The following is a 13,127-nucleotide window of genomic DNA, read 5'->3' on the forward strand; positions in this document are numbered from 1 at the left end:
TTCTTTTACCACAGAAGATGTTCCAGATACTCCATGCCCTATCATTGACCCTATGAGGGTGCTCCTCTCTGCTACACACACGGTCCCAACTGGGAAGATGGAGGTTCCCCGACCACTCAGAAGAAAGATCCTCAGATGGGCACATGATTCTCTGCTCGCAGGCCATCCCGAATAAGCTAGAACACTTTCTACTCTGCAAAGGTTCTACTGGTGGCCAACCATGCAGAAAGACCTTTAGGCATATATGGAATTGTGTCCTTCCTGTGCCTATAAAAAGCCACTGGCAGGTCATCCTTGGGGGCTTCTTCAACCACTCCCTGCACCCAGAAAGCCATGGACACACATAGCCATGGATTTCATTGTTGATCTACCTCTTTCCTGTGGCAACAACACCATCTGGGTCACCGTGGACCGCTTTTCAAAGATGGCATATTTCATGGCGCTACCTGGTCTACCTTTAGCCCCAGAACTAGCGAAACTATTCATCCACCACGTCTTTCACCTCCATGGCCTCCCAAAACACATCCTCTCTGATAGAGGCATACAATTTACAGCGAGATTTTGGAGGTCATTATACAAAAAATTTGACATAGCTCTAGACCTCACATCAGCCTACCATCCACAGGCCAATGGACAGACAGAGAGGATGAACTGTACTTTAAAAAGGTTTCTCCAGGCATACGTAAACTGAAGGCAAAGTGACTGGTCTGATTTGCTTCCCTGGGCCGAGTTTGCTTTAAACTCTCACCAGTCTGCTTCTACTAGATCTTCGCCCTTCCAAATTGTCTACGTGTGCCAGCCTCTGCCTCCTCTTCCAGTGCCTCTGTCTGTGCCATCTCCTGCAGCTCAGGTCTCAACGCAAGAACTACATCAACTCTGGGAGCACACCAAACAACTTCTCCAACAGGCCAGTCAAAAGGCTAAAAAGTTCTACGATGCTCATCATCGGACAGCCCCTCAGTTGAACCCCGGAGACAAAGCGTGGCTCAGTACCCTCTTTATCCGCCTAAAATTGCCTTCAGCTCTCTTTGCGCCCAGATACATCGGGCCTTTTTCAGTACTTCGCCACCTGGGTCCAGTTACTTACAGCCTTCAATTACCCACTTCACTTAAAATCCACAACGCCTTCCATATCTCTCTCTTAAAGCCACTCATCCTGACTGAACCCCAATCTCTAATGGCTGAAGAGGATATCACCTATCAGGTAGAAGACATCTTAGACGTAAGGAAGCGTGGAAGGTGTTGGGAATATCTCATATCATGGGAAGGATTTGGTCCCGAGGAGAATAGTAGGGAGCCCACAGCCAACATCCTTGACAAGGAACTAATCAGACAGTTCCACATTTCTCATCCTCGGAAACCAAAACCCCCAGGGGGGTGCCCTAAGAAGGGGGTACTGTTACGCCCATCGGTCACAGATGGCTGCGACCACTAATGCTCACCTCTTTTTATGCAGCCCTGACATCATTGAGGAAAGTAGCGGCCTCTGCCAGCTACCGCCAACCTCCCTGGCATGTCTGGGACAGCGTGGGCATTGCTGACCACCATCTTGCTCATGGGATCACTTAGGCACACGCGCACGGGCCAGTATTTAGCACGCCATGGCGAGAACCTCGGGGGCATCCCCTCCAGATGATGTCTACACTCTGCTGTATTTAAGCTGCCTGGCCTTGCCTATCAATGAGTTAGCAAAGTTTTCCCTCATTGCTGAATCCACTTCTCTTGTACGGACTTCTTGTTCCAGTTCCTGCACTTCGGCGTGAGACGCTCTGGGTACTCGCACCTCGGGGGCCCTTCCTTGTCTCTGGCTATCCGCTCCTCGGAGGGCCTTCTGCCTTGGACTGCGGGCTGTTCCCGGGTTTGGCGAGACTTCTTCAGTGTACCCCTCTCTGCGGACTACTACCGGATATTCTCGTCTGAGGCATTCCCTTTGGGTGTACCCCTTCTCAGACCTTATCTCTTCCTCCTGCATCCCCCGTTCCACAGGCTGTGCTTTTTCTACTTTTATAATAAAGACTCTATTCCACAGCTGTGTCTCATGTCCACTGAGACCATGCCTCCCAACGGTGAGGCTCACCGGTCTCCTCCCCCCTGGGCAGTACCATCTCTCACCTGGGCCCAGGGCCCACACATCTACAAGTCATAACAGCAAGCAATTTAAATAACAGAGTTGGATAATAAATAGGACAGCTAAAAGGGCCAAACCTTGAGAGACAACAATATTGGTAGAGTACCAAGCAGAGGTACTGAAAGCAATCCTTACCTGCTGAGTACAGTGAGTCCATCAGGTAAGATTTGTAAGATTTGAACCAAGATAACACAGTACCTGATGCCCAGATATCACACAGCTAGAAGATCAGAATTTGAAGATTCAAAGTATCAAAAGTGGCAGATATATCTAATAACAAAAAGATGTATCTTATTCCACTATTGAAGCCTCACATAATTGTGTCTAAACTAGATATAAATAAGGTTTCAGATCTAAAAATATATGGAAACCATTTTAAAAAGGAGCCCTACAATTCTTGGTGGCAAACAAGTCTTATGTGTAACAGTTTAGCAATCCTTTAAAAAACAGGGAAGTTGTTTAAAATGTTTGGGGGTGTTATCTGATAGAATAAAAAAGGATTTATTTATGCAAAATTTACTAGCTTACCTAAAACCTAACAAAAGTTTAGGAAGGAAATGGAAAGTTGTGAGGATGTGTGGTTGTGCATGCCTGGACTTGCACCTATATGAGTAAATATATTCAGATCTGAAGGCTCCAGGAAGCAAATATAAGGCATATATGTATTCTGGTATATTTTTGTTTGACAGCATGTCTGTAGGTGGATTAAAAAGCATTAATGGAGCATCTGTGGTGATTCTTTCTCTTGTTTATTCCTAATGAGAACAATTTCAAAGCTATTTATGCAGATGAATAGTGATTTACACACATTAATTGATGGTCTGAAAATTACACCTATTAAAAGTATGTGCATTGTTGAACCATAAATATACTTTGAACTGCTTTAGAGACAGCATATTTGGGGGTGGTTTTAAGTCAGGGAAGGAAAATAATGTGTGCAGAGTGCATTTTCAAATCTGTGAATGTTATTTTCCATGTACAAATACATTGTATAAAAGGCAAGTGCAAATGTACCTGTGGAAAGTTTCAGTTGTTAATGTACATTCATACTTTCTCTTTGAAACCTAGTACAAATTCCACAAGTAAGAAGTGCCTATGGACATTGTCCAATGCAGACAGTTTGAAAATTGCGCCTTTTTCCAGACCATGATGAATATTCTTTTATTTTTTATTGATCAAATAGCTTACAAATATCTGATTTTGTAACAGTTACTATTTGAGTTTTCAACTCTTATTTCTGCTCCAGAGTTCAGTTAGAATTTAGGATGAATCAAGCTGTAATTATTCTAATATAGTCTTTAAGAATAATATGCCTTGAACATTTTCTTCATTTTCTTTCCTCTTTTAGATGGGTGCAATTCGTGAAAAGGATGAGATCCTAGAGAAAGTCAAATTTTTGAATTCCAAGCTAAGTTTAACAGAAGAGATGCTCCGTAGAACCACTAATGAGCTTTCTGTCAAACAGGCTGTTCTGGACACAACTGAGAAAAAACTGCAAGAGAAAAAAAAAACTTTAGAGGCTTCCTCTTCAGAAATCAATAGCTTGCATTCCCAGGTAAACCGTAAAGTTCAAGACTTCCAGCAGTTAGAAAAAGAAGTGGAACACCTACGAAAAGTGTCTGTTGAAGCTAATTTCTTGAAGCAGCAAACAGCTGAAAGAGACAAGGAATTCAGTAATCTTCAGAGCCAAGTTGAAAACCTGACACAGAGGATGGAACAGCACATCCAGAGAGCTGACACTATGGAGTTGGAAAATGCAAGTCTTCTGAATGACATCAGCCTTAAAAAACAGGAACTACAGGCATTAAAGGTTGGTATGAGTCATAAATGTTTCTTTCTCACAATGCACACATATTCTTCATTGTATTAGCTTGCAATTTATTTATTTTAAAAAATTTTATATTCCATTTTAATGGTACAAGTTTTACTAAGTGGATTACAACAAAACATTCAAACAATATGAAAAATAATACAAAAACAAACATGCAATAAAAATCAATTAAAAATTACAATAAATACACATAGCACTATAGTATAGGGTAAATTCTAGAAAACATATATCATATACTTTAAAAGCTTCTTGAAAATAAAATGCTTTGAGCTGTTTCCTAAACAATTTATGGTCAACTATATCATGAAGCCATCAGACAGGGCATTCCACAAAGAGGGTCGGACAACAGAAAATGAACATCTATGGGTAATTTGAAGAAGGAAGTCTTGAACAGAGGGAATATATAACAAATGCTGATGCACAACATGCAATGTTTGACTGGGCTCATATACTTTTAGTAACTCAACCAAGTATCTAAAGTCTATCACCATGTAACATCTTAAAAAACAAGGTGACTATTTTGAACTTAATTTTGTTAGCCACTGGTGCACTCGGGGGTGGACCCTTGTCCTGAGGCAGTGGAAAACTGCCTCCTGGTTGGGACCAGGAAGCAACTGCCCCCAGGGGGCGGAGCACAGGAGGAGACAAAGGCTAGGTAGAGCTTCACCACTGGAAGCCTGAGGTCCCCCCGGGAGGAGCCCATAGGGACCCGGGCCACTTGGACTTAGGTGGGCTTCGCAGGGTTTCCTGGGAAGGTGGAAGTCCGGCGTGCCCACAAGCAGAAGGGTAGCATGGTCAGGTTTGAGACAGGAGGTCTGATGTAGTAAGGAGGACCAGAAGAGTGTCGGTGATGACAAGGCGAGGAACAGAGCCAGAATGTAGGGACGTGGTCAGGTAGGCAGAGGTCAAAGTTCAGAATCAGTCCGAGGAGTAGTCAACGAGCTGAGGTCAGATTCCGGAAGTCAAGCGAGGTGGCAGTCCGAGGTCAGAAAGCAGGCAGCAGGCAGGCAGGCAGGTCGAGGGACGGACTGGAGTCAGAAGGCAGGCAGCAGGCAGGCAGGCAGGTCGAGGAATGGACTGGAGTCAGAAGGTGGGCAGCAGGCAGGCAGGCAGATCGAGGAATAGACTGGAGTCAGAAGGCAGGTAGCAGACAGGCAGGCAGGTCGAGGAGCAAGCCGAGGTCAGTACCAGTAAGACAGTCCGAAGTACTACCTGAGTAGACGAATAGATGAACAGGAATGGAAGGACACTGGAGTACTAGGAAGCAGGAACAAGGCAGGAACAGAACTGGAACAGAAGGATCCTGGAACGAGACTAGGAACAGACTGGAACAAGCAAGCATACAGTGACAATCTAGCACAAATGCCGACCCGATTGCCAAGGCAAGGAAGTTCATGCAATGACCTTCTTATAACAGGGAATCAATCAGGGCGTGCCGTGAAGCTAGGACCCGCCCTTGGCCTTATGCAAAGGGGCGTGGCAGACACAGCCGAGGACTCCGAGCTCCGGCGTGAGGCCTGGTGCGCAGTGGCAGGCCCGGTGACCACTGCCACGGGACGCCGGGGCCTGGACACGCTAGCAGCAGCCACTAGGGAGGCCGACCTGGGACCATGAAGGTGAGCAGGAACATGCGCGAGCCGGGCGCGAACGGGACACGTAACAGTAACTAGTGTAACTCTTTCAGATGAGGAGTAATATGCTACCTGGGAGAACAAAGTGTAATGAGTCTGATTGCAGCATTTTGCAATAATTGTAATGCTCTGAATTGCTGCTTAGGAAAGTCACAATAAAGTGTATTGCAGATGTCGAAACCAGGAAGAACAAAAGCTTGAACCAACCTAGGGAAATCTTCCTTCCAAAGAATATATTTAAGTCATCTTATCATTTGAAGATTGTAGAAAACTGATTTTAGAACAGTTTTTATCTGAGGTTTAAAGCTTAATATGGAGTCTAAGATAACGTCCAGATTATGAACCCCAGTTGAAACACTTATTGTAAGGTTATTAACTGATAAACTAGGCACATCACTGGGAGGATCAGTCTGACTGACCTACATGTCAGCATTCAAAACTAATATATTCTGGTTAAAGTTAAGCATTCACGGCATGAATGCAACATGACAAGGATTTAGTTCAAATCTTTTTTATTGGATTTTCACAAGTCTTTACAACTAAACCAAAACGGTGAGTGATTCCTGCACACCATCCTTAGATGCAATACAATACAATGAACTATACAGTAGGAAAATTTATATTATCTGAGACAAACAATATGATGTAAGCAGTTGAACAATTCCCCTGCCCCAGTCCCATCCCATTGTATCTAGAGAGTTAATTTCCAGAGTGGCATAAAATATGTCATAAGTGTTGCGCTGAGGTGGACCCTTGGCTTGGTGCAGGATTGGTACGGCCTTCCGGTCAGACCCAGAGAGCACCTTCCACCAGGAGGCGGAGCACAGGAGGAGACAGAGGCTAGCTGGAGCTTCGCTAATAGCATCCCAGGGTTCCCTTAGGTTGAGTCCTTGGTTACCCGGGCTGCCTGGTCTTAGGTGGGCCTCACAGGGTCTCCTAGAGTGAGAAAGTTCAGAGGCGTGCCCACCATGAACAAGGGTGCGTGGCTGATGCCAAACAGGGAAGTCCAGAGGTCGCAGGAGGCCAGAAGAGAGAGTCAGAATGGATAGCATATTTCAGATGTAACTTGTGGCATAGCCACTTCCAGGCTTTTATGATTGGAGTGACCAATAAACTATTCTGCAAATGCATTTTCAATGGTAATGGAATGTTGTGCAGAATATATCTAAGACATAAAGGATAAATCAAGTCCCTTTCCATTGGGAGTGGAGTATAATAACTAGTAGAGATGTGAATCGTGTCCTCGATCGTCTTAACGATCGATTTCGGCTGGGAGGGGGAGGGAATCGTATTGTTGCCGTTTGGGGGGGTAAAATATCGTGAAAAATCGTAAAAAATCGAAAAAACGTAAAATCGCAAAACCGGCACATTAAAACCCCCTAAAACCCACCCCCGACCCTTTAAATTAAATCCCCCACCCTCCCGAACCCCCCCCCCAAATGACTTAAATAACCTGCGGGTCCAGCGGCGGTCCGGAACGGCAGCGGTCCGGAACGGGCTCCTGCTACTGAATCTTGTTGTCTTCAGCCGGCGCCATTTTCCAAAATGGCGCCGAAAAATGGCGGCGGCCATAGACGAACACGATTGGACGGCAGGAGGTCCTTCCGGACCCCCGCTGGACTTTTGGCAAGTCTTGTGGGGGTCAGGAGGCCCCCCCCAAGCTGGCCAAAAGTTCCTGGAGGTCCAGCGGGGGTCAGGGAGCGATTTCCCGCCGCGAATCGTTTTCGTACGGAAAATGGCGCCGGCAGGAGATCGACTGCAGGAGGTCATTCAGCGAGGGTTCCGGCGCCTCGCTGAACGACCTCCTGCAGTCGATCTCCTGCCGGCGCCATTTTCCGTACGAAAACGATTCGCGGCGGGAAATCGCTCCCTGACCCCCGCTGGACCTCCAGGAACTTTTGGCCAGCTTGGGGGGGGCCTCCTGACCCCCACAAGACTTGCCAAAAGTCCAGCGGGGGTCCGGAAGGACCTCCTGCCGTCCAATCGTGTTCGTCTATGGCCGCCGCCATTTTTCGGCGCCATTTTGGAAAATGGCGCCGGCTGAAGACAACAAGATTCAGTAGCAGGAGCCTGTTCCGGACCGCTGCCGTTCCGGACCGCCGCTGGACCCGCAGGTTATTTAAGTAATTTGGGGGGGGGGTTCGGGAGGGTGGGGGATTTAATTTAAAGGGTCGGGGGTGGGTTTTAGGGGGTTTTAGTGTGCCGGCTCACGATTCTAACGATTTATAACGATAAATCGTTAGAATCTCTATTGTATTGTGTTCCATAACGGTTTAAGACGATATTAAAATTATCGGACGATAATTTTAATCGTCCTAAAACGATTCACATCCCTAATAACTAGTTCCCAGTAGCCAGTCTCTCAGTTGTCGAAGGAGACAGACTATATTGTATGATTTTAAATCTGCTAAACTTAAACCACTTTGTCAATGTAGTAGAGAGGACTATATGAGGTTTTTTATTACACCAAAGGAATTGACAAATGAGGTACTCCAATTTTCTCAAATTTTTACTAGATAAATAAATAGGTAAATGCTGGAGTACTTAGAGCCACTTCAGCAGAATCATTGTTTGGAAGAGACATACCCTCCCAGCCAGAGAAAGGGGAAAGAAAGTTCATCAAGTTTGTCAAAATGTCCTGAGTATGAACCAAAAGCTTCTGAAAGTTCAAGGCTTGCAGTATGACATGATCTTTTTGTAAATATCTGCCCAAGTATTTAAAAGAGTCTCTTATCCATTGCATCAGAAAATTAGGGCTGCATGCTGCAGTCAATGATATCTGTAGCAGAAGAGCCTCTGACCTATCCAAATTGAGTTTAAGTCCTGCCAAACTACCTTATATGTGGAACTCTTCCAAAAAAGTTGGGATGGAGGTCTGAGGATTATTTATATGACTAAGATGCCATCTGCGAATGCAACCAAATTATAAAAATTTTGTCCCTGATCTTCCAATTAGAATTCCCTCTATTCCTTCATTTTCCCGGATCTGCTTTAAAAGAGACTCCAAGGTCAAAATAAAAAGTAGAGGGGATAAGGGACAACCTTGGCGAGTACCTCTTTGCAACTCAAACTCCTCCAATTAGATGCCATTAACTAGTACTGAGGCCTTACTAAATCTATAAAATGCCCCTTTATATCTATCAACTGAAGGGTTTCAAATATAAAGGACCAGTCTACACGAAGAACACTTTTTCTGCTTCAAAACGTAATAGTTAGTGTAACCAGAGGTTAAAAATTAAAGGGGGGGGGGGGGGTATTTATTTTTATATTTACTTGTTCCCTGGGAAGCTTCTGTTTGGGGCTGTCATAGCCCAGGTGTAAAGAGAAATGAGGCTGAGTTATCCCAAAATGAGGCTGAGTTATCCCAGAGCTGATGTCTGTGCTGGTAGAAAAAAAATGAAAATCTCCAGTGAACTTAGAAACCTCAGGGGAGGTAAGAAGATAATCAGCTGATATGCAGGCAGCTACAAGAGTTTCTTTCTTTCTCAGTTCAGCTATAAGGGGGCAGGACTGAAGAGAATTAGCTAAGAAAGAGGAGCAGAGCTATCAAGACTTTATGTTTATTTAACAAAGGCAGCAAATGATATGGCACGACATTATTATATATTGGTTTGTTTTATATTAATTAACTTTTATTTTTTAGACAGTTTTTATTTTTCTATTCTTCATTTTTTGTAATTTTATACTTTTTTATAATTCTATGTTTTTTAATTTCTTTCTGTTTACACTTATTTCATTCAGTTATGTAAACCGTTTTGATTAAACATTGTTTGTAAAAACGGTATACAAATACTTTTAAATAAATAAATAATGGTAGAGCTGTGGAAAATTCCTTCTTGCGTGCAATTGCTGAATTGCTGTGAGCAGGCTGGTGGAATAACACATTTGAATTGCTCACTAATCAAGTAATCCAGTTGCATCCAGATTGATAATCAGGCTCAAACATTTCTAAAAGGTTATGCCTATAACTTTATACAAAGAAGGGGAGCATTTATGAACTAAATGTTGATTAAAGCTTGCTCTAAAGTGCCCTTGGGAACTATTTAAGATGAGATCATCATAGAGTACTGATCTAACTGAAGGATGGCAGTTGAGAAGTCAGTCAGTCTGGCTTTAAGTAAGGGAGCAGAAGGTGTTAGATCTTATCTCTTCTGAGACTGTTCTAAAGTGTCAGAAAACCACTGAAATTGAGCATGGCATATTATTCTATGGAAGAATTGTGTGTGCATTTGAGTGTTTTAGCAAAAAGTGTGTTTTTGAAATTGGAGACAAAGATAAGAAATAGGTTTAGAAAAATCAATTACTTGTTTAAAATTTTAGAGGACATGCAGGATTTAAAGTCCACCTTTGATAGATAGAGACTGAGCAAGAGAGAGTTTGTTATTAGATGGATTTGTCAACCTATCACTGAACGAAGGCAACTACCCCAAATGCCTCAAATCTGCTGTCATCAAACCAATCCTTAAAAAGAACAACCTAGATCCTGAAAACCTTAACAACTACCATTCCATATCAAACCTATTTTTCATAGCCAAAACCATTGAAAAAGTCATTCACACTCAACTAGATGACTACCTGGAGTCAAACAACATCCTATCTCCATCCCAATATGGTTTTAGAAAAAACCTATACACTGAATCTCTCCTCATCTCACTAAATGACATTATCTTAAGAGGCTTTGACAAACAAGAAAAATTCCTACTCATTCTTCTCGACCTTTCAGCCGCCTTTGACACAGTGAACCACAAAATACTATTGGAACAACTATCCCAAATTGGTTTAACTGGCAATACTTTACGTTGGTTTTCTTCCTATCGGTCTGATCATACTTACCAAGTATCAATCAATAACAACCTATCAAAATCAATCAACCTCAACACCGGTGTCCCTCAAGGATCAGCTTTATCAGCCACCCTTTTCAACATTTACTTTCTCCCCATCTGCTAACTACTAAAAGAATACAAAATCATACACTTCCTCTATGCTGATGACATTCAGCTCCTCATTCCCATACAAAACTCGATTGATGACACATACAAGAAAACCTCTGAACTACTTATCTCAATCAAAAACCTACTAAACTCCCTTAAACTCATAATCAACTTTGACAAAACTGAAATATTACTCATGGATAAAAAACCTAATCCAACTTTGCCACCCCTGACAATTCCTGACAAACATATCATAACTATACTCCTTACCAACTACACCAGGAACCTCGGAATTACCATTGACAAGGAGCTTTCCTACAAGAACCACATAACAAACAAAACCAAGGAAGGATACCACAGACTCCTAACCCTAAGACACCTAAAACCATTTCTCAACCCCCATGATTTCAGAACTGTTCTTCAACTTCTTATCTTCTCCACCTTGGACTATTGCAACTCCTTACTAATTGGATTACCTCTCTCATCCCTCAAGCCACTCCAAATATTACAAAACTCAGCTGCCAGAGTCCTAACTGGAACAAAAAGAAGTGAACACATCACACCAATTTTGACCTCACTTCACTGGCTCCCTATCAACGCATGTATTGTCTACAAATCAATGACAATAATCCACAAAATCCTAAACAACGATAATCAAGGTCTTAACTCACTAAACATAATCCCTCAAAAGCCCTCAAGAAACCTACACTCCAATAACTCTGGTTACCTAAACATTCCCCCTGTCAAAGATGCGCATCTGGCAACCACAAGAGAAAGAGCCTTCTCAATTGCCTCACCCAAACTGTGGAACACCCTACCTAAATTCATATGAATCCAACATGACCTAAAAACATTCAAAAAGGACTTAAAAACACTAATTTCTGCAAATTCCTCACTGATTTTGAGTCATCTAATCATCCCAACTCTCAAGTGAACTCTCAATTGTTTACCGCTTAATTCACCCCCTTCTCCCTGTACCTGCATGCCCTCCCCTTCTAACCTAATAATTCACTCTGGACTTGATATCCATATCTCTGTTATTGTTTAAATGGTTTAAATGGTTTTGTACTGCTACCCAACTGCTAAGAATATGTTTAACGTTCATATTACTGCTCAGTTACTAGATAAATGTATACTTTTGTAAACCGTTATGATGGCTCAACCGAATAACGGTATATAAAACTCAACAAATAAATAAATTTATTACTAAGCTCTCATTCTCACTGAAGTAAAATATGAGATATATCCTTTGCTTAAATTCTTTACAGCTGTAAAGTTCGGTGTTTACTAAAGAGGACCCTGGAGAAGGACCGTCGCTAGGTAACAAGAAACTGGAGGGGAGTGGAGTAGATCTAACTCTGTTTACAGAAGAGAATGTATGGGAAGAGCTAGGAAAACTGAAAGTGGACAAAGCCATGGGGCCTGATGAGGTTCATCCCAGGATACTGAGGGAGCTCAGAGATGTGCTGGCAGGTCCACTGAGTGACCTGTTCAATAGATCCCTAGAAACGGGAGTGGTGCTGAGTGATTGGAGAAGAGTGGTGGTGGTCCTGCCGGTTAGCCTCAGCTCTGTGGTAGGAAAATTAATGGATCGCTGCTGAAAGAAAGAATAGTGAACTATCTACAGACAGAAGAATTGCTGGACCAGAGGCAGCATGGATTCACCAGGGGAAGGTCCTGTCAGACAAATCTGATTGACTTTTTTGATTGGGTGACTAAGGAATTAGATCGAGGAAGAGCGCTCGATGTCATCTACTTGGATTTCAGCAAAGCTTTTGATATGGTCCCGCACAGGAGGCTTGTGAATAAAATGAGAAGCTTAGGAATGAGTACCGAGGTGGTGGCCTGGATTGCAAACTGGTTGACGGACAGAAGACAATGTGTGATGGTAAATGGAACTCACTCTGAAGAGAGAGCGGTGTTAAGCAGAGTGCCACAAGGATCGGTGTTGGGACCGGTCCTGTTCAATATCTTTGTGAACGAGACTACGGACGGGATAGAAGGTAAGGTTTGTATTTTTGTGGATGATACTAAGATCTGCAACAGAGTGGACACGCCGGAAGGAATGGAGAGAATGAGATGGGATTTAAGGAAGCTGGAAGAGTGGTTGAAGATATGGCAGCTGAGATTCAATGCCAAGAAGTGAAGAATCATGCATATGGAGTGTGGAAATCTGAAAGAACTGTATTTGATGGGGGGTGAAGGGCTGATGTGCACGGAGCAGGAGAGAGACCTTGGGGTGATAGTGTCTAACGATCTACAGTTGGCGAAACAATGTAGCAAGGTGATAGCTAAAGCCAGAAGAATGCTGGGCTGCATAGAGAGAGGAATATCTAGTAAGAGAAAGGAAGTGATCATCCCCTTGTACAGGGCCTTGGTGAGGCCTCACCTGGAGTACTATGTTCAGTTCTGGAGAATGTATCTCCAAAGGGACAGGGACAGGATGGAGGCGGTCCAGAGAAGGGTGACCAAAAAGATGGAGGGTCTACATAAAATGACTTATGAGGAGAGATTGAAGAACCTAAATATATAAACCCTGGAGGAGAGGAGATACAGGGGTGATATGATACAGACTTTCAGATACTTGAAAGGTTTTAATGATCCAT

The 13,127-nt window shown here is 43.3% G+C and overlaps 1 protein-coding gene across 2 annotated transcripts in view; it reads left to right on the plus strand.

Annotated features, from left to right (window-relative positions):
- Window positions 1-13,127, plus strand: part of CCDC158 (coiled-coil domain containing 158) — a 1,731,209-nt gene that overhangs the window by 1,531,223 nt on the left and 186,859 nt on the right. For both annotated transcript variants that reach the window (XM_029599728.1, XM_029599736.1), the window contains one exon: window positions 3,477-3,938. In XM_029599728.1, coding sequence (XP_029455588.1) covers window positions 3,477-3,938 — 462 coding nt within the window. The remainder of the gene's footprint in view (window positions 1-3,476; window positions 3,939-13,127) is intronic.

The sequence above is a fragment of the Rhinatrema bivittatum genome, chromosome 1 (assembly GCF_901001135.1).
Source record: "Rhinatrema bivittatum chromosome 1, aRhiBiv1.1, whole genome shotgun sequence".
NCBI classification, from domain to species: Eukaryota; Metazoa; Chordata; class Amphibia; order Gymnophiona; family Rhinatrematidae; genus Rhinatrema; species Rhinatrema bivittatum.